General features: G+C 40.2%; 3 protein-coding genes across 3 annotated transcripts in view; all 3 read left to right on the top strand.

Moving 5' to 3' along the window:
- Window positions 1–2707, top strand: part of LOC146652369 (rho-associated protein kinase 2-like) — a 41106-nt gene extending 38399 nt beyond the window's left edge. The window contains exon 34 of the mRNA XM_085383393.1: window positions 974–2707. Coding sequence (XP_085239519.1) covers window positions 974–987 — 14 coding nt within the window. The 3' untranslated portion in view covers window positions 988–2707. The remainder of the gene's footprint in view (window positions 1–973) is intronic.
- A 2259-nt stretch (window positions 2708–4966) lies between these two features.
- Window positions 4967–6307, top strand: LOC146652370 (uncharacterized). Its single transcript, XM_085382514.1, has 2 exons — window positions 4967–5060; window positions 5210–6307. Exons 1-2 carry the CDS (start codon window positions 4982–4984, stop codon window positions 6208–6210), a joined length of 1080 nt encoding a protein of 359 aa, XP_085238640.1. The 5' UTR covers window positions 4967–4981; the 3' UTR covers window positions 6211–6307.
- Window positions 6308–6963: 656 nt separating this feature from the next.
- On the top strand, window positions 6964–9551 carry LOC146652371 (uncharacterized). The gene is made up of 2 exons (XM_085382316.1): window positions 6964–7047; window positions 7123–9551. The coding sequence occupies exon 2, from the start codon at window positions 7140–7142 to the stop codon at window positions 8142–8144; it is 1005 nt and encodes a 334-aa protein (XP_085238442.1). The 5' UTR covers window positions 6964–7047; window positions 7123–7139; the 3' UTR covers window positions 8145–9551.
- The last annotated feature ends 13032 nt before the right edge of the window (window positions 9552–22583 follow it).

Below are 22583 nucleotides of genomic sequence, written 5' to 3' on the forward strand. Positions count from 1 at the left end.
ATATTAAACATTATTGTGCAGCACATAAGATCAACAGAACACAGTGTGCTTTGAGGTAGGAGCCAAAAAGGGTGTAGTTTGTGGGTGTGATCACCCGTGTGTACACCTGTGAGCATGGACGCGCTTGTTTTTTGTTTTTTTAAAAGGTTCCTTCATGTAATAATCTGCTAGAGGGTGTGGGGGGGCCACAGCCCCGTCCTCCAGGGCGTGAAGCAGGTGTGGAGGAGATCAAAACTCCAGACATCCAGAGGCCCCCAGAACACAAGAGACCAAGGAAGACCAACAGAGGGGCAGCTGCGCCACTGTCCCGGAAAGAGCTGAGGAGAGTCCCAGATGAGGGCTCACTCAGCAGCCGCGGAGCAGAAGCCAGGGGGAGTTGCAGTGACGCGCCCGTGAGCTCCGCCGGCAGCCAGCTGCGCCTGAGTGACCGAGCCCCAGGCCGAGAGGCCGGGGGCACCCCACCTCCGAAGTGGCCCGAGCGAGCCCCAGGCTCCAGGCCCCGATAAGCGGCCGCCAAGGAGTGAGCCGGTGTGTACCTGGACGCCCATCCCCGGACACAAAGAACCACCAACGCACCGATGTCTGAGGGGGTCCGCCACTGGCAGGGGAAGTGGTGGTAGGGGGAGATAGGCCTCCAAACCTTGGAGGGGCTGAGATGTCCCCAGAGAGGTGGCGCCTGACACCCAACCTGACATATAGACACAGACATACAGGCACACACATATACAAACATCCATTCCCACCCTCATATTTTTTCATGTTAAGCATTTGATATCTTTTCTCTGTCCTTTTGGGAATAAAATAGGACTTTATGAGATTTGCCAATCCTTCCATTCTGTTTTTATTTAGATCATACAGAATCCCAACTTTTGAGGAATTGGTCTTCACACATTTAGCTAGCAAATGTAGGTGTGGATTTTGTGTAAGCAACCTGGGATTTCTCATTTCCTTTCTTGTGTTTTTCTCTTCACAGTGAACCCTGGATAATATTTCCATTCACATGCAGTAATGGAAGCAGTGTCTACGTGTGTTGTTGCGAGTGACAAAATCCAAATACTAATGTGGACAGGAAACTGGTGTCATGACAACTGGGATTTCATTCGAGGAAAGTGCATGCTGTATCCTTCGTGATTAATTCTAATTTGCTTCTTGATCATTGTCATAGGCGTGTGTGTAAACATTTGTGTACACATTAAAAGATCTCTCTTTGTATCATACCACACAAAGTGTTGCTGTATATTGCTGTATAAATCAGCACCACATCATCCAGTATATATGGTTGTTCTGTAGATTTATAAATACAGTTTTAAGTGGAAGGCTTTACGTTTTCATGAGCCTTTAATTACAACTGTTATAACACATGCCAGAATAATCTGAACGATACAGAAACAATGGTTTTATTCCCATTTGTGATAATTATTGATTGTCCATATACAGTATGTTTAAAATCTCAAGGTGATGCATTAAAAGAAACCCTTTAATAACAATAATATAATACATTAACAGCATTTCAATGAGTAGCTCTGTTGATTTATGTTGTTCATTGATGTCCGTCATTAAAAACTATTCAGACTTACTTTGATATAGAAAGTGCGTCAGAAACAGTAGTGATGTACAGATGCTATCTTGACCAGGTCTTTAAAAGTAAATCAATCAATTTGAAAGAAAAAGGATTAAAAACAATAAGGTTTAGTATTTGGTAGTATTAGTACTTTTTTTTCTTAAACTGCCGAACAGCACTAAAAAAATAGTTGTTATAGTTACACTGAAGCCATCTTTCCGTCAGCAGTATCACATCTGACTACAGCGTATTTTAAGAGACCATTTGAACTATACCAGAATAGGTCCGTCTTTATCTCACAAGTGCATGTGGAGTGAGTGGGCTCCACTGGAATAAATCTTTTAGAACAGCCTAAAGCCAACTGGCACTCATCATACATAATGTAATAGTTCATCATGTTGCCCAGATGCTAAAATAATTTTTCGTACTTGCAGGTCTAATCCATTCTGTCTGTGTGACTGTTCCGGTTAAATTGCAAATGAATGAACCCTGCTGTACAGGCCACTGATGTCTCAGGTGACATGTAGCCTCCTCCTGGTGTTTTTCTTCTTTTTCTCGTCAGTGCGCAGTTAGTCTTTTAATTTTATTTCCAGTTTTTAAAAGAAAAATGAATTCTTTTTGCCTAAAGCATTATGTAAAGTACTTGAGTTATTTATCCTACTTCACATTTCTCCTCCACTTTTTGAGATAGAATTTCTTTTTTGTATTTTTTATGTTTTAACAGCTTTTTTAGAGACTCTAATTACCTTATGAATTAAGGGGTTTTTCTAATTTATTCATTTACTTTTGTGATTTTTGTGTGTTTTTGAATTATGGGTGTAAAAAACACAAGTAAGCTTGCAATAGTCAATCAACTGCCAGGAGCAAAGCATTCCTGGCTTTGACCTGACATTGCTTTTTACTGCCTCTGCTCTTCCCTGTATATCTGCTTTATGAGGCTGGATTGTCAAGTGGACTGTTTTTCACACTCTAGCATTTATATAGATTTTTACACAAAACAACATTATTTCAAAATGTGACACTCCGAATTTGGCAACCTTACAAACTCTGGTAAACTCCAACCAAGTTATGCAGTACAGCGTCTGTGAATGCACAAGCAGGTGGGCTACAGCAGCAGCCAACATCAGGCGCCACACCTACAAACAGAAAACTGAGGTTGCAAATTAAACAAAACGTTGGAAAAATGTTCCCTGGTCTGATGAGTCTTTCTTTTCTAACATTTGGACAGAAGGGTCATAATTTGGAAGAATAGATTCATCCTGCTTTGTAGCAACACTTCAGACTGGTGATGGCGGTGTAATGGTGTGGAGGATATTTCTTTAGCGCCAACTGAGCTGTTAGAATGTAGCGGCTGGGTTCAAATAGGAGACTTGAGGCAGAGATGAGGTGCAGACCAACTACAGGTTTATTCACCAACATTAAAATACCAAACCATAACATGGCATAAAACAATGTAGCCCAGTGGTGAGACACGGTGCCAGCAACAGCCTCTGATGTAACTGACAGACCTTTACAGACTGCTGCTAATTGGCCCTCAAGCCATACCATTATCTGGTGTTACGTAGTAAACATCTTATCGAATAACCCTTATGTCAGGGGTTAAGACATTTGTTCACAAGTAAGAGAAATAAGACACTGCAGACCGACTCAGAGAGTATTAAGACATGCGCATGGGTGTGTGCCTCTCAGCATAATCACACACACTCAGCGCAGGCTGGTTGCTTTATTTATAAGGCAAAATGGGTTACATAGTACTTCCTCTTTTAACCGAAAGGGAAAAGGCCAGACATTACCTAAGCTTATCTGACCTCTGCACACAAACTAAGAATAAAAACATAGAAGTATATCACACTTATCTGACATCACACACACTGGGTTAAAGAATACATACTTGTATACTTGTCAAACATCTCAGACACTAAAGTAAGGAATGCATTATGTTCTCTTTAACAATAAACTTGGTTATGTGAAAATATATGAACACTCGATTATAAGGCACACTTGATTATACTTGATTTCATAAAAATCCTCTCACACCTTATTAATGCCAACCAATACTATAGATATAATTACAATACGTAATTAACTAATATGGCTATTCAACACCCTCTTATATCACATGGTGCCACTGGGAATTATTAAAAAGGCACTCGGGATGCCTGGGGACTCTTTTGGCTTTTGGCCTTTTGGCAATATCAAGAGAAAATGGACGTAAGACTATCCTGTCATCGCAATATTAACTTGGGGTATACGTTGTCTCTCCTACTAAATAGGTTACACATCAGGTAAGTGTTAAAGTAATGTTTTCCACCAACTTAACCACAACTTAACTTTCCATACTAATTGAAATATATCACTTCTACTTTCCAACACCATTAAACTCATTGCCGACCTCATTGGTTTAGTCCAATCATCTTTCTTCCTGCCTTCTTCAGGACAGTCAACCTCAACTTCGCATACTTTATATCTCACTGCTCCTTTGTCGTTCTCCCTGCATACACTTCTGCAACCCACCTCCTCCCAATGTCCGCCTCTCCCATGTTACTCGAGCTCCATCCAAGCCTCCATCTTTATTTCCACCACCAGCGTCTCGAGGGTTCCTGCCCTCAGTCCTATCACAGCTGGCATTCTATTCAGCTAATCGCTAAATAGCTTAATTGAATTCTGTTGATCAATTAATCATGTTCAATTCCTTTTAATGAGCTCTCACTGTTGAACAGTTCAATATACTGAAATGGTCATTAGATCTCACCTCTGGGAAAACATTAATTGCTCCACTGTTGCTCCTGGCATCTGTATGTTTCCATGTTTTAACATAATAATTAATAGCAGGCTGTTAAATGAAAAGAGGCTGTGCAATTTAAACAGTGACGTATGCAAAATAATTTAATTTCAATGTTAGGTGTGATGTGCCCCTTAACTGGACAAACTATTTGAACTGTTAGGCCTGAGTCGGCTGACTTTATACTGTTTGCATGACATATTTTTTCCCTCCTGCTGATCAAACATTCTGTGTTGCTGATAAATATTGTTCCAAGAAAAATAAATCAACCAAATTTGGGAATGCTTATTTTTACCCTTTCACAAGCTCCCTCTTTCCTTCCTTCCTTGCCTACCCCATCCCCTTTCCACTGTTTAAAAGAAAATCTAAAGTACAAATATCTTTTGTAGTTTCATTTTTTACCCAATAGTAACCAATTAGCCAACAATGTATTTTTATTTTCTGACATTAACTAATAGACTTCAGCAATCTATTTCAGGAGTTTTTAGTAGAACTATAGTATTTTATTCTTGTACTTTCCCATGAGGTATGAGCTGCTCACTCTGTTGTAACTGCCTGTCCTTGACAAATGACTGTGCAGTGACTGGTCCGTGTTTACACAATAAGTAATGATTAGGTTGGGAGATTCGTCTCCACAAATGAGTAATTTGGAAGTGAGCAGTGATAAATCTGATATAAGCAGCAGTCTGCAGATGGACACACATTCAATTGCAGCAGGTATTTTTTGTTGTTTTTTTCACTGTGTCTGATTGCCATGTGCATAAACTGATTTGAAGATTTGTTACTTGTAGCATTGTTTTGTAGCAAATGCAGATGTAATAATTTCCTTGTATTTAACTCTCACTTCTACTCGTCTTCTTTTCTAGATATGAAGTCCTGGTATGTTCTTGCTTTTCTGTGGTTGTCATGTTTCTGCCACAGAGCTCTTTCCTGCCCAGCTCTCTGCACCTGTTATCCCAGAAGAAATGAGGTGGTCTGTAATGAGCTTCCCCTGACAGAGTTCCCCTCTGACGGTCTCCCGGAGAACACCACCTTGCTGACTATCCAATTCACAAACATCACCTCCATATCTGAGGCCCATCTAAATGCCATACCCAAGTTGCAAGGGCTCCATCTGTACAACAATCACCTTCACAGCCTTCCCTCTCATCTCCTCAGGGGCGTTCCTCACCTCAACACTTTGGATCTCACCGGAAACAGGCTAAACAATCTGCCTGCAGATGTCTTCAGCCACGCCCCACTACAGAGCTTGGTGCTGAAGAATAACCTTATTAGAAAAGCTGATGCAGAGTGGCTTTCTTATAACAGTAGCCTGACCTGGTTGGATTTATCTGGAAATGAATTAACAGAGATCCCAACTAATCTGCTTCTGAAGCTGCCCCACCTGGAGAACCTTGACTTCTCAAACAACCGTCTGGATAAGATACCAGCAAATTCTCTGAGTCAACTGAGCAAACTTGAGAGGCTAAGCCTGCAGAACAACAAGCTCGACACGCTGAATGGATCTGCATTTCAGAGCCTGCATAGCCTCACACATCTCTTCCTCACTCAGAATAAACTCAACAAGCTGCCCAAAAACCTGTTCCAGGGACTCACTCAGCTCAGACACCTGAGTCTGGATGAAAACCAGCTGAGCCATATTCCTCCAGGTTTGCTGGATGAACTTCACTTGCTGGAAGAGGATGGCCTCGACTTGACAGTCAACCCTTGGCTCTGTGATGGGAAGGCAGAGTATCTATGGAGGTGGCTTCACGAGAACAAGAAGAAGGCTTTCTTGCCAGACTCCATCACATGCGCTGGACCTCAGCCTCTAGCAGGTCGTTCAATAATATCACTAACAGCAAATGAACTAAACCTTCAGTCTTAATATTACTCCTGCTGGTCTTTATCTAACATGAAAAGAAATCCAGTTCGGCCTGTCGGATTTGAATCACTAAAACATGATAACTATGTGACTATAAATAAATCTGATATAAATAAGACTATTGTCTTGTTTTTTATTTCATTAAATTTAAGTGTGTTCATGTTACATTGTTTTCTTGTTTAGATTTAAATGAGAAAGTCTGCAGTATTATCATGGATTTTATGTTGGCATTTCGCTTAGCTTCACACAAAGGAAAATAATCCACCCACCAGAACATCTAGAGATCTCTAAAACCTCCTGTTTTGTTTGTTTGTTTGTTATTTTTATTCAAACAATGAATGACATTTGTAGGCAGCTTTTTGGCCAAAACCAGGCCAACCATTTCACCCGTTTTCAACCTTTCTGCTAAACTATAGTATTATAACCTGCTATTCTCGGGAATAGTATCCCTCTATTCATTAAACTGCTAACATTAACAGGCTGAGTTCTGAATCTCAAGCACCAACATATGGTTGTGAACTTGAGGGATAAAAATTAAGCCTAATGCCTATTTTTGTTATTTGTTTTCTTTTTGCACAAGTTAATTAATAATGTATCACACATGTACCCTTGCACATTGTGTTCTTGAAAAACTGAAAAAAAAAATATTGATTTATGTGTGGTAACATCAACTTACTTTTAGAAAGTACAGAAAACAGTAACCACTCACTTTGTTTGCTTGGTTTTGTTTGCCTATTGCAACATTTTATCCTGACTCATTGCTGGAATCAAATATCCTCAGAGTTGTGTAAAATCAAGTCAGCGATCAAAACCTGAAGGAATTTCAGCTGTGCTTTTCAGGTAACAACACATTTATAATCACATTGTCACCGTTTTATTACCTGTTGATCTTTTACGCTATTGTTTTCTTCTCAGTGTATTTTTTCTTAAAGATGAACCTGTGGCTGCTTCTTACTCTCACTGCTCTGGCTGAATATGCTTACCAAACGAGAGGCACCCACTCGTGCCCAGATCTGTGCACTTGCTCCTTTCTACCTTCGAGTGCAGAGGTGGTGTGCCGCCAAAGCTCCCTCACATATTTTCCTGCAGATGGTTTATATCCCAACATCACACGATTGTCCATCCAGTCCAGAAACCTCAGCTTCATTACAGCCAGACATCTGAGTTTTGTGCCTCTTTTAAACCACCTCCAGCTGTATCACACTAATCTTTCAAGCCTTCCTTCAGACCTACTGGGTGCCATTCCTCACCTGAGTACGTTGGATCTCACAGGTAATCAGCTGATTCATCTGCCCCCCAAAGTCTTCGTCCATTCCTTGCTCCGTAGTCTGGTGCTGAAGAATAATTTAATTGAAAAAGCTCATGGAGAGTGGTTTTCCGACAACAGCAGTCTCACCTGGCTGGATTTGTCTGGGAACCGTTTAACAAGCATTACAGCTGCTCTGCTTCAGAAGCTGCCTCATCTGGAAAATCTCGACCTAAGTCATAACCATCTGCAAGAGCTACAGCCCGACACACTAGCAAACCTACATCACCTCGAGACACTAAACCTCGCTGGGAACAAATTAATTTCCCTGAAGCCTTCAACGTTTAGTCACAACGTGAAACTCTCACAGCTGTTTCTGCAGGAGAATCAGCTCCGAGAGCTGCCAGTGACGCTCCTCCAGGGTCTGCAACACCTTGAACTTCTGCTGCTTAATCAGAATCGGCTACGGTATCTCCCCTCAGGTCTGCTGGATGACAGAAAATCCTCTTTTCAGATGACCGTAACAGGGAACCCCTGGCAGTGTGATGCCAACCTGGAGTATCTGTGGAAGTGGCTCACTAACCATCCTCAAAATGTCTTCTTTCTAGATGAGGTGGTCTGTGACGGCCCTGAAGCTCTGAAACATAAACAAGTTGTTTCTTTAACTGACAGTCAGCTTGATCCTAAATGACAGAGACTCACAATTAATGATGTGACTGTGAAACAGATGTTTTGCATTATTACTGCACATATAACCAGCCTGTTTCTTGTGAGCTGTCATTTATTCCCCCTTTGTTTAGATATTGTCCAGCCCACCGGGTGGCGTAAGATACTCAATAAATTTTCAGCCCAGAGGGCTGAATAGGCAGTATGGCTCATTTACTCAGTATATCCCAGCCAAAAACATGTTAAACCAAATGCATTCACTAATACATTCTCACTGAATTGATTTTCTTTCAGGCTTGTTTTCTGTAAGATTTATAATCGCAGATTGAGATTAAGTAACCCAGGTTTAAAAATGCTCTCACTTCCATAAGGGATCAAACATATTTTCATGAATAATCAATTTATAGTCCAGAGATTAGGACCAGAAATGGACGTCCTTGGTAGAAGAGAAGAGCTCTTGTGAGATTCTCATGGTGCACGCTTGCACCAACAGCTCTGTCTCGCTTGTTTGTTGTGTTGCAGATTGCAGCATTGTTTCAGTTGTGCCCTTTTGTGTTTAATGATGTTGAGCATGTGGGAGTGAGTGGGCAGTGCAATGGCTCAGTCTTGCAGCTGACCTCTTCTGGATGTGTTTAAATATCTCCCTTTTTCTTTCTTTAGGTTTCTTTTTTCTCTCTCTTTCTTTCATATTGTGTATGGGTATATATCTTCTGCATGCCCACACACCCCCATACTCACGCCTTGATCACAGTGAGTGCACTGGACTATAATTTATTACTTTTATAGCATATAAAACATTGGAGCCTCTTGAGGCTGTTACTTATGAAAATTAAACCTTGTTCATAAAAGTTCCCCAGAGAGTTGAAGAAGAACTCAAATGGATTCATGTATGTCTTCCATTCCACCTCTTTGAATTGTACCCTGAAGGTTAAAGGTTGAGGAAGTGGGCTCAGTGGTTCAAATCCTAATTCCCTCTAATGAAAATTCTCTCAGGTTGTGAGCAGATGCATTCAACTCGACCTTAACAACGTCCCTTTCTGTTTGTCTTTAATCTGCTTGTGCTTCTACAACCCACAGGCTCTGAGGTTTGGAAGTGTGTGGTAGTGGTGGGCATTACTTTGCAAGGAAAAATGAGGATGAAACTTTTCTAAGTGCTGATGAGCACAGAGGAATGGAGTCTGTCTAACTGTCTGCTAATGAAGAACACTAAAGTCTAATAGATCATATGTGAGGCTTGGAGACAAGAAAATTACTGTAGCCTTTCTGACTTTGTTCTGCAATAATGGAGATGTGATTTTCTTTGATTGCTGCTAATTAGCACATGTTAGAACACATTACTTGGGATGAAATGTGCCAAATTTAAAATAACATATTTTTTTATTTTTCACTATATTAGAGTTGCGGTCATTTCAGTGTGTGTTTTTTTTTTTAATCGGCAACAATAGTCTTGATTTCTTTTCTTCAGGATGTATCAATGAACTAGAACAGCTTGTTGAGACTCACATTTTATTCTGAATTGAGCAAAGAAGAAATACCTTGATTTTCAAAGGAAGTTGTTTTTTGACTATGTACAACTGATTTTTCGCATTAAATTGACAGAATAATCTGCTGATCTTTTGTCCTCATTTCCATTTTCTTACTTTTTGTCCCTCTACAAGGACTCGAGGAAACCCACCTATGATTAGTTAAGTAGCCTAACATGCATGTGTTAGGACTGTGGATGGGATTCAGAGCACTCTGAGAAACCCCATCATTTATATTAAATGGCTTCAGCTCTACCTCTGTAATACATATCCAGTAAAAATGCCATAATATTGTACGCTGATATATAGATACAAATGCTGTCAAAGTACATTTTGCTGATAAAAGTACACTAAAAAGATTTAAGTGTACAAAGTTGTATTACTACTAAGCAAATTTGACTTGTAAATGATATGTTGATGTATTTCTGGCATGTTAACCAAAAAGGTTACATCACACATGCAGCAGTCATTCATTTAGAAATGTGTTTTTAATGCAAATGTAAACTCTTTTTGCTGTGGTTTTGATCCCCACCATTCAGCCTACTCAGTATCTTCTACTGTCTGCTCTTTGGTCATGAGCAGGAAATGAATAATTGGTTTTCAGAGCCTTTTCTCAAAAGGGAGACAATGCTGTTGGACTGATATTGAATCTTCGACTGGAAAACCACGACAATGAGCCGAGTGACGCTTCAAAATTTGAGCCGAAGTAAAACAGAAGGTTAATAGTCTGCAGTGAGTTAGCATATTCTACTGTTCTAGTGATGGATGGATATTCTTCAGACTTTAGAGAAACCAAAGTCATTATTAGTTCTGCATGTGAGTCAGATTGGGGAGGTTTTCAGCATCAGAGAAAGAGTTTTATGATCTCTGAGTTTGAAAAGTGTCGAAACAGATTAGAAAAAGGCTTGCATGTGACTCAGATGTGCCAAAGCTGCACTGCCATGACTTTGACGTCATTGTTTTGCAACTGTCAGTAAAACATGCCAGCACTGATAAAATGAACTGATATGTTTGTACGAGTGTGATTCAGATGGGTTGGTAAGCTTTGAACCAGTTCTTGATTCTGATCCTCGTTCACAACAGAAAAAAAGTTCTCCCTTAGTCTCACGCTTTTTCTTTTTTTAGTAACTGCTGCTCAAAACATTGAGGTATAATCAAGCGTACCATTATTTTATGCAGGGCACAAACTTAAGCTCAACCACAATCCCAGCAGATCATCTCAGGCCACATCAGCTAATGACCTAACTGAAACCCTTTTATGCATCCTATTGGACAATCTCAGTTTATGACTACAATTCAGGCAGCTTTGGCCTGCCTACATTTAGACCACCAATCCACTTTGCAACCCACCTTCTCTGATCTGTCCGACTTGATCAGTGTTTGTTCTTATCGCCTGATCTTCGCTGTGCTTGGAGCTCGCTGCTACTCCTCCTGCCTCTGGCTCTGGGGTTGTTTTTGTTTTTTACCTGTACTGATGTTGTTCACCTTTATTCCTCGGCTTTGATATTTCGTAGGTCTTACTCACCTTTTTATGCCGAGTGCGTTTGAGCTCGGGCTGTAATAAGAGAAAAGGTTGTTAGCTTTCCTCAAGGTGGATGAGAGAAGTCACGCTGTGGCTGCCTTCAGGAGCTCGAGGCCATTACCGTGCAAGCACTTAACAAAAGTAACACACTCCCACTAAACCCTTTATCAACCTTCCCACGTTTTTGCCAGTGATTGAGGGCACTTTTGTTTATCCGTCAAACCCATGCATGTTTAGGATCAGCATGTATTCCTTCAGCACATTTGATCAATAATCCCAGAAGCAGTTAAAGGTGATGGATTTGGGGGAAAATAATTAAAAATGCTTTGTTTATCATAATCAAATATGTGGATTTTATTCTTGTTATTTTCCTGCTCATATATCACCTCACTACTTGACAACATAAACATGGCGAAAGAAATGTGATGTAGTATTTGTGCATTATCCCATTATTGGCAAAGAGAACTGAGGTTGCTTCGCCTACTGTATGATTGGTTGTTGTAAATGGCCTCCCATGCTCTCTGGGGAATTTCGCTGTTAAGAGGCTCTGCCTAGATGGATGCCACGTTTAACACTGTGCCACAAATCACCGCTGTTTTACTGCAGGAACAAAGATTGTGTGAGGTTACCTCAATATCCCCAGACATAGGAAAACAACGAAAAACAGCATCCATCAAAATCTCAGTAAAAATGCAGACATAGGTGGAGGAAATCTGTGATTGTGGCACCAAAATATGAAGAGAATTTCACCACAATCGATGAAGAACATAAAGCTGCACTCATGATGGCTGTTTAAGAGGGAAGACATCCTTTTAGTATCTAGATATGGCCAAGTAAGGCCATTAAAACATCTGTGGGTAAAGATTTGGTATGCTTTATACTTGTCAATTTAACTTGGGGAAGAGGAAGTCAGGTTTATGTTATTCCAAAGCTACCGTGCCAAAAAAAAAAAAAGTGTGTAATCTTTCCTTGACAAGCTCATTCACACCATTAAAACAGACAGATTAATTCCTCCTTTCCCTTCAGGCTGTACAAACTGCAGGATCAGAAGCTGATTTAACATCTTTCATCTCAATATCTTGTCACAGCTACTCCTGCCATGTCTCGTTCTATAATTTTTTTGTCTTTCCAAATTGATTTCTTGATTACAGTTCATGTGTAATCACCCACCGTGACACATGCAGAGGACAAACAGAGAGTCCTCAGAGTTTAATTACCTCCGAGCGCAAAGCCAAGGACTCGGCATTTCATCACGGTCTGACATCTAAATCTCCTTGAGGACCCCTCGCATCCTCTGCCATAAGTTTTCATGTCTGCTCGCTGATGTTCTTTCACTGAGCTCACATGGATTATCATCTGGCACCATCTGTCCTGGGGGGCTTTATGCAGTGCTTATAACAGACCTTTCACCTGTTGTTGGGGCGCTTGCAGTGGAGTCACACAGAGCTGCCAGCAGCCACTGAAACTTGTTCAGAGCAGTTAGAAACGAGGTTAAGACCACTGAGGAATCATGTGTCATTGACAGGCTCTGAGATTAGCTTAAGTCAACTGTTTCTAAGTTTAAAAAATAAAACTAATAAGGAAAGAGATCATTTGTCACATATAAGAGAGCTTCTGAATAGATCTCTGTTTTTTAATCTTTTTTTCTTTAAGGAAACTGACTGTGCATGATTGCGGAGTATTAGCCAGGAGCTGAAATCGCTCTATTAAGGCTCGCTTTCTCCTGGCTCAACACATAAATCTTCAACTTTTGGGAAATGTGCTCCTTAGTTTTTCTCAAAGTTAATGTAGATGAGAAGATCCCACTCCCCCACAAAAACTGACTAAATCAGACAGCCAAAGTTTAAAAACAGGGATTTGACGTTTTATGGAGGCTTATGTGTTCCTGTGCAGTTTACAGTTTATCTATATTTAAAGTAAGATGGGCTCAATGTTCTAATCTATAAAACTTTGGGTTTGTCATGGACGATTTTTATGTAGGAATAATAAAATTTTTCATAAAATGGATTTTGCCTCCAATGCTGTGAATGTTCTTTATTCAAACCACATTTCTTTTTATTTTCTAAAATAGGAAAATGGTACAGGGATTTATTGAAACATATTTGCTATGGTCGCCTTTGTGCTTCAACACTCTTTGAACTCTCCTAGGGAAGCTTTCTTGTCATTTCTTTAAGTAGTCTTCAGGAAAAGATCTCCAGGTTTCTTGAAGGACATTGAAAGCTCTTCTTTGGATGCTGGCTGCCTTTTTTTTCTCCATCAAGATGATCCAACACTGCTTCGATAATGTTGAAGCCTGGGCTCTAAGGAGGCCAATCCATTGTGTGTATTTCTATCCAGGTATGCTTTTACTGCATTGGCATGCTGAAAAATCAACCTGATGCCAATCAGATGCCTTCCAGATGGTATTGCATCCTGGATCAAAATCTGACCATACTGCTCTGTGTTTATAATTCAGTCAATTTTGTAAAGCTCTCCAACACCACTGGCTGAAATGCAATGCAAACCATGACAGAGCCTCAAAGAGCCTTTACAGATGGCTGTAGACACTCACTGTTGTACCTCTCTCCTGACCTACCAAATGCTGGCAATGATTTGAATCAAATATTTACCATTTGGACTGATCCCTACATAAGATCTGCTGCCCCTGTTTCTCAGGTTTTTCTCCCTGTTCCCCTTTCTTAAAAAATGTATTCTTGACAGCAACCCTTCCACTGAGACCATTTCTGATGATGCTTCACTGAACAGTAGATTTAATCGGCTGAGTGACCAGATGTATCTCTCAGGTTCCTGTTTCTTAAGGACATATAACTTTAGACACTGATCATCATCTCCTGCAGAAAGTCTTTTTAGTCCCGCCACTTCTTATTTTGTCCTCTACTTGCTTCTTAAAAAAGTTTCTTTAAAAAAGTTTTAAGTACACACTATACACCACGCTGAGATATGCCAAGTTTTCAGCTAAGAGCTCATCTCTCTTGGAGCAAAAATATTCTATGCCTGTCAAGTTTTGTTATTTTTGACATTTTTCATAGATTCAACGAAAGAAATTGGAAGAAATTATAAGTGATGAGTGAAAAAACAGCCAAAGAAAAACTTTTAACAACCTCCAGAGACCCTGGAGAACTGTTGCTCAAGACCGCTTTGAAAAAATTACATAAAAGTCTGAATCCACAGAAGCAAAATCTAAGAAATATAAGTAAAGAAATTAAGCACAACTCAACACTTTTGCAAAGTATTGTATTTGTATAAAACTTTAGCTAATTTCCTCTTGTTAGCCTCCAGGGATAGAAAGCCCAGGCTAGATATTACAATACTGCAAAGCTGTCACACTGAGAAATGGAAACTGCATGACTGAAATCTTTTATGACAGAGACAAATTTCACAACCCAGAGGAGGTATACATCTGATAATGCCCCCACTAAATATTGTTTTTATGACCTGCCACCCTAAATTGATTGTAATTATTGTTGGAACCCACTACAGGACAAGGATGTTCCACTCCATAAAGCTTCATTGTCTCTGGATAAGATAATCAGCACCTGCAATTGTGTCAGTGGGCAGCTCAGATCTATCACTACAGCGCTGGTCTCTTGAGGGCAGTTTCCTTAATGGGATGTCCATACATTTATCAGTAGAGGTGACACAGGACCGCTACAAGATGCCCTTTGTAATCCATTTTTGAAGCGAGAACCATCAGTGAAGGGCATCAGTGAATTGACTAGGTGAGCAAAGAAAGAACAACATGTGCCAGAAGGAAGCAGACAGTCATACCTCTTTGTTATACTGACTGTGGTACAAAAGGGAGCCTTTTTTTTTCTTTTATCTGCTGCTTTTTATAACGTTTTAATTGAATTAATTTGCTTTTAAAAAAAAATCAAGCAGTGGATGGGTTGATTTTTAAACAAACGGGGGCAGCTTTACGAGCTTCGGCTTTGAAAAAGTATTTTGAAGCTGTCCGAGGCCCTGATCAAAGCACTCAGCACAAAAGTAAAGTGTAAAGCTGTGACACAGAACACAGTGCACAGCCACAAAATGACAATTCAAAGACTGTGACACAATGCATAACAAGTCGGTAACAACAAGAATAAATACACCATGATTCTGACTTTAATTTACATATTCATATTTGCTGAATGAATGTTCATTTTACTCTGGGGGACACAGCAGTGTCAGCATGAAAACAGTGGAATATAAAGAGGAGATTATTTTCCTGCCCTCACTGAGGCTGGTTTAAACAAAGCCTTCAGTGGCTGAATGTATGCATTGTTTGTATTGATGTTCTGTATTAAATTTTCAAAGAAATGGCTCAAAGGTTTTCTAGGAGTTAAGATAAGCAAAAAGGCAACTCAGAGGTCTTTACTGAATATTAAACACTGTTCTCAAGCAAGGAGGCAATTAGCCTAGTTTAGTATAAAGGCTAAAACGAGGGGGGTAACTGGCTTTTCACTGGTCACACTTATTAAGCTGGTTAAGTAAATGTTTTAAACTGATGACCTTATATGAAGTCATGTCGATAAATGCCGCAGTCCTGTTTGGCAACCCGCTCTGTGAGTACTAATCCCACCATGTTCTCAAAAGTTTACTAAAGTTTACTACTACAAGTTTTCGTTTTTACCCTTTTATTGATGATGAAAGATCTGAGTTTATTTGGGGCTAAAAGAAGAAAGTAGTTTTTCTAGTACGCTAGTCTCATTTAGGGGCCATAGCATAGTCTGTTTATTGGCACTATACACTTGGAGTTTCAAATTGAAAAGGCAACTAGATTCCTGTTTGACCACAAATGTTTGGTTTACTGTTTATATTATTGTGTTATAATCAAATTTAATATAATGGGATCATTTTTTACTGATCAGCAGTCCTAGGAACAGCAAAGCAAAGAACCTTTTGTCTTTTCATATATATATATTTGCCTTTCATATATATACAGTGGGGCAAAAAAGTATTTAGTCAGCCACCAATTGTGCAAGTTCCCCCACTTAAAATGATGACAGAGGTCAGTAATTTGCACCAGAGGTACACTTCAACTGTGAGAGACAGAATGTGAAAAAAAAATCCATGAATCCACATGGTAGGATTTGTAAAGAATTTATTGGTAAATCAGGGTGGAAAATAAGTATTTGGTCAATAACAAAAATACAACTCAATACTTTGTAACATAACCTTTGTTGGCAATAACAGAGGTCAAACGTTTACTATAGGTCTTTACCAGGTTTGCACACACAGTAGCTGGTATCTTGGCCCATTCCTCCATGCAGATCTTCTCGAGAGCAGTGATGTTTTAGGGCTGTCGCCGAGCAACACGGACTTTCAACTCCCGCCACAGATTTTCTATGGGGTTGAGGTCTGGAGACTGGCTAGGCCACTCCAGGACTTTCAAATGCTTCTTACGGAGCCACTCCTTTGTTGCCCGGGCGGTGTGTTTTGGATCATTGTCATGTTGGAAGACCCAGCCTCGTTTCATCTTCAAAGTTCTCACTGATGGAAGGAGGTTTTGGCTCAAAATCTCACGATACATGGCCCCATTCATTCTGTCCTTAACACGGATCAGTCGTCCTGTCCCCTTGGCAGAAAAACAGCTCCATAGCATGATGTTTCCACCCCCATGCTTCACAGTAGGTATGGTGTTCTTGGGATGCAACTCAGTATTCTTCGTCCTCCAAACACGACGAGTTGAGTTTATACCAAAAAGTTCTACTTTGGTTTCATCTGACCACATGACATTCTCCCAATCCTCTGCTGTATCATCCATGTGCTCTCTGGCAAACTTCAGACGGGCCTGGACATGCACTGGCTTCAGCAGCGGAACACGTCTGGCACTGCGGGATTTGATTCCCTGCCGTTGTAGTGTGTTACTGATGGTGACCTTTGTTACTTTGGTCCCAGCTCTCTGCAGGTCATTCACCAGGTCCCCCCGTGTGGTTCTGGGATCTTTGCTCACCGTTCTCATGATCATTTTGACCCCACGGGATGAGATCTTGCGTGGAGCCCCAGATCGAGGGAGATTATCAGTGGTCTTGTACGTCTTCCATTTTCTGATGATTGCTCCCACAGTTGATTTTTTCACACCAAGCTGCTTGCCTATTGTAGATTCACTCTTCCCAGTCTGGTGCAGGTCTACAATACTTTTCCTGGTGTCCTTCGAAAGCTCTTTGGTCTTGGCCATGGCGGAGTTTGGAGTCTGACTGTTTGAGGCTGTGGACAGGTGTCTTTTATACAGATGATGAGTTCAAACAGGTGCCATTCATACAGGTAACGAGTGGGGGACAGAAAAGCTTCTTACAGAAGACGTTACAGGTCTGTGGGAGCCAGAGATTTTCCTTGTTTGAGGTGACCAAATACTTATTTTCCACCCTAATTTACGAATAAATTCTTTACAAATCCTACCATGTGGATTCATGGATTTTTTTTCACATTCTGTCTCTCACAGTTGAAGTGTACCTCTGGTGCAAATTACTGACCTCTGTCATCATTTTAAGTGGGGGAACTTGCACAATCGGTGGCTGACTAAATACTTTTTTGCCACACTGTATATGTGTGTATATGTATATATATGTGTGTATATGTATATATATGTGTGTATATATGTATGTATGTATATATATATGTATAACTAAGCTTTGAGATTGCATCCTGCACCAAGACCAAACTCATCTTTACTTTAATATCAAAACATTAAATCCGTTTAATTGCATTTAAGTTTTCTGAAACAGTAACACAGGAAACTAAATGGAGCAATTAACAGCACAGAGTAAACATATTCATCAGCGAGACAAAGTGAGCATCGCAATTGATTTTTAGATTAAGGCTCTGTGCACAGGTTTATCATAAAGCCATTCTTGAATATTAGTATTCCAACACAATAGCTAAAAAAACCAATGAGAGACTATTAAGCTGATATATTGGTTTCATAAATATTTTGTTGTACCCTTTGGTTGAACATACGCTATATAAATCCATTCACCCAGTTTTATGTAGATGCTTATCCAATGGGATCACAGAGGGCTGATCCCAGCTGTTGCATGGTGAAAGGCAGGGTACACGCTGGGCAACAGGCAAGTCCATAACAGGGCTAGCAGAGAGAATTAGTAACACTCTCATATCCAAACCTCAATGTAAACAGCTAATTTGCAATCAGCTCTTGCCACTGAATGAATCAAATAAGATGTTTTCCTGAAAAGAAACTGATGCAACTTTCCTGAGCCTACATTTTGAAGCAGCAGGGACCACCATAGATGTTTTCAGTGAGTTAAGGTCACAGCAAATTGCCTCCTGGAAATTCAGTGTATTACACTGTGATAGCCTGGAACCACCCACTCTATATTTCACATTAACGGGCACTCCAAAACACCCTCAGTTAACAACCCTGAAAAAAAGCAGGTCATAACTTGCTCACCCGATCTCAAGATACTGAGCTTACACTGAAACTAAGTTAAACTCTTGACATGTGTTCTTTTTTCCCAGCAGCTCTTCCCAGCTGAATGGTTGTGTGAAGATTGGTAGACAGACATGTGTGGGAACATGTATCATAGTTTATCTTTCCACTCTCTGAGCATGAATCTTCACTTTCACCGAAAGAAAAGATAAAATGGTAATCAGGTATCACTGCAATCTATGGGGATAGTTATTGCTAATTTCTTTTAAATGAAGGTATTTACATGCCCTATGTATTAGTGCACCCATAGTTATCACTCAGTATTCTCTTGCAGGTGTCTTCAAACAGATTCATAGCATTTGCAAAAACCCTCATTCATATCTTTGCAGGAGCTTTGCATCAGACAGCATGTCTCTTAGTCCCTAAGACAAAAAGTAAAAAAACATCAATGAGAACTAGTCTACAGGTGAGTCATTTTTCTCATAATGCTTTTTCTTTTTTTTTTTTGTAGTTCTCTGTAATATACCACCAGCAAAGAGCGGAATTGTTTTCACTGTTTACCACTTTGCACTTTGAAAGGTTTTGGCATATTCAGCTGTGAGGCTACATTTTAAATGATGCAGTGACTGTGCACGGGTTATTTGGCATTCCAAACGAAGGTCTGTTATTCAGAATACTGTACATTTCTTAGCGTTGTTCTTATAAACCCACAGGAACAGATGTTTTGCAAAAGAACATTTTGCAAAAATAAAAGTGGAAAAAAGTGATAAAGGTGCACAAGAGGGAAGGAAAAAAAAGCTATGAAAATAATTTTAGCACACAGGTTGAGTGGGATCAGTGCATCATCCCATTCTGCTATTTTGTTGAAGGTCGGATTTAATCTATGTAATTATTGTCATGCAATTTTATGCAGCTCTGCCTGAATTGAAGTGCTCCAGGGTACGCCTACGCAGTGTTTTAAACATTCCTGCTGAAAAAAGATGAAAAGGGCACACAATCTTGTGAAATATGTTTTTCCCTCTTTTTCTCAATCTAACATCAGGGAGATTACCTTTTCCCTTTCCTGCAGCTGAAAATATCTTTCAAGCAGCGATAGTGCTCGCAGGGGTGGGCTGTTAAGCCTTAGCACTCCCATTCTTATTCAAATGAAGGCATTTGACCATCTTCTGCAGGATATGAATCTATTCAAATGTATCTCATTTGTACGGTTTCAGGGCCGACATTATCTGCTTTTAGTGTGATCTTGGGTACTATTGCATCAGCAATATGTCTGAAAGTTTAAATGGCATTTGTTTTGTTTATCTTCGTCTATTTTTCTTTTCTCTTATTTTCAGACACACTCCAGGAGTGACGTTAGCTTGTCCTCTGAAGCGTACATTTGATGATTTAAGTAAATGGCTCCACCCCAACACCAGCACAACGGCAGCCAACATCCAAAGAAGAGCTTTGAATGTCCTTTAAGAAACCTGAAAAACAGACTTTTGCACAGTACTATATGACCCTGACCCTCCTGGCTTTTCCAAACATGAGGTTTATCTCTGCAGTGGGTGCTTTAGCATCAGAGTTCCACAGCTTCGGCTTCGGATTAACCCGCCTGGAGACGGAGACTCAGTGAATTCATTAAAAAAAACTTTCTCTTATAGCTACACTGTCTTTAAAATGTCATTTTTTGTTGCCACCATTCATTTTTAGTCATGTTTATTCGTTTTATTTACATTTTGTGTTTGCATTTTTTCTAGTAATTTTAACTTCACCTTAATTTTCTGTTGTTTTTTGGACAGTGCTGCCTTGTTTTCTGTTTTATTTTACCTTGTGGAAATCTACACAGGATACCCAGACGGTGAATAAAAGCTTTTCATATTAAAATCACATTTTACAACAACAGCAGAGCAAACAGCTGCTTTGGGACATGTAAAACATAATTTGCTTTAGTTTGTGTTTTATTTGTCTGCACCATTTGTATACAGGATACCTACAGAGACTTCCCTATTTTTAGATGGGGAACGTGTGCATGATCCTTGTTCTAAAGGTCAAAGGAGGGGAGAAATGGGAGAGGCATCAGTGTGTCCATGCTGTCATCAAAATTTTTTGGTGTAACCCAGTACTAGCGTGCCGGTATGCCACAAGTTAACAATCGGGAGTCAGCTGGAGGGGATGCATGAGTTTTAAGAAGCGCTTTGATTTCCTGAAACACATGCAGATATGGCAGGTGGCAGTCAAGCAGTTAATTTGTTAATTTGCTAGATGTTTATTTATAACAAGCAACATGTGATACTAGATATAATAAAATAGTCGGTGATATAAATATTGTATGATATCAAACAAACATAGCGTGCTGCATAGCCTCACTGTGTGCTGCCATAGATGATCCTTTCAAGTCTTTTTTAAGTATGTAGATAAACTGGTTGACCATTTTCCACCAAATGTTGAAAGTTTTTTAAACAAAATTGGTTTTCCGTCATACTATCATGTCTCACAAGTTTAAAGGATATAAATATATATTGATTCAATAGTAACAAGCATTATCTGGCTGGATTATAATTGGTACTATGTTGGACAATGGGATAATGAGTACAATGTTGTGCAAATGTTTATCTTTAAAACCCACTGAATGTAGTGGATGACCACCGTGTGGGTGTAACAATTGGCAACTGGCAATCAGATCACAGCAAGCCACTGCAGAGTAGATCACACATGACTGTGGGCATACGGGTGAACAACTATGTTCATGTGTGAGGGCAATTATGTGTGAGCACTTGTAGAACGGGTAGGCGTTATAGAGAGGGGTGGGGGTGGGGGGGGGGGGTGGGGGGGAGTGTTTATATATGCCAAAGTCTGTGCTTATACATCTAAATTTGAACATGAGCGTGCGTGTGTGTTTGCGTGTGTGCCGTAATAACATTGTTCCATTACACAATGCATGCCTTTGACATTCCAGTCCCACCTGTCAGCATGAACAAAGGCCTTTCTCGCAGGCTTTGACATGCGTGAGTCTGCTGCTGGACGGGAGAGATAGCGGCCCTGTGTAGGATGTGTGTGGGAGGACAGCCTGGAGAGTCCTTCCTGACCTTCTCCACGGGCTTCCTTTCAGGTTGACTCGAGCTAAGTGGAAAACACTAGTGAAGATGTAGCCATGCAGAAGGAGTGCCCCCTTACTCTTCAAACTGACATTTTGTAAGATGTATCAGGTGATTTAGTAATGCAGCAATCACAGCGCTTGAGATTAACATGTTGCTCTTTACTTTTAGCTTCCCAACTTTTAACTTAAACCAAGAGAAATTCTACATTGGAGATGAATGTGAAAACTGGGATTCTTTTATAATAACTACATTATGTGACTTATTTGTACTTAATATTTTAACCTTTTAAGTCGCTGACCGTGGCTCAAGAGTTGGGAGTTCGCCTTGTAATCGGAAGGTTGCCGGTTTGAGCCCCGGCTTGGACAGTCTCGGTCGTTGTATCCTTGGGCAAGACACTTCACCCGTTGCCTACTGGTGGTGGTCAGAGGGCCCGGTGGCGCCAGTGTCCGGCAGCCTCGCCTCTGTCAGTGCGCCCCAGGGTGGCTGTGGCTACAATGTAGTTTGCCATCACCAGTGTGTGAATGGGTGGATGACTGGATGTGTAAAGCGCTTTGGGGTCCTTTGGGACTAGTAAAGCGCTATACAAATACAGACCATTTACCATAATACATTTTTTGAGGCTGAAAAGTTAAGTTAAGGCTACAGGAACTATCCAGTGATTCCTAATTAGGGGTGCTCCTACAGTAGCTCCTAAAACTGTAGGCACAATTAATTATGTTGTTAATGTATAAATAGGCATGATTCATTAATTACTGAAGATGCACACAGTCACCTTATAATGCCTAAAACTAAGCTGTTCAAGTTTTATTTTTCCTGCCGTATGATTTACTATAAATCCCTATCAGGTGCAAACAGCTGCTATATATTGAAAAGGATTCTGCTGTGAATTTTAGTTTAGTTACCTTGGAAGGTCATAGACTGACATTCTTGCTCTTACCCATAGACATGGGATTATCTTTCACATCCACTA

This window comes from Rhamphochromis longiceps, linkage group LG15 (assembly GCF_057381845.1).
Source record: "Rhamphochromis longiceps isolate RC_006_pf linkage group LG15, R_longiceps_female_GT1.1, whole genome shotgun sequence".
Taxonomy (NCBI): domain Eukaryota; kingdom Metazoa; phylum Chordata; class Actinopteri; order Cichliformes; family Cichlidae; genus Rhamphochromis; species Rhamphochromis longiceps.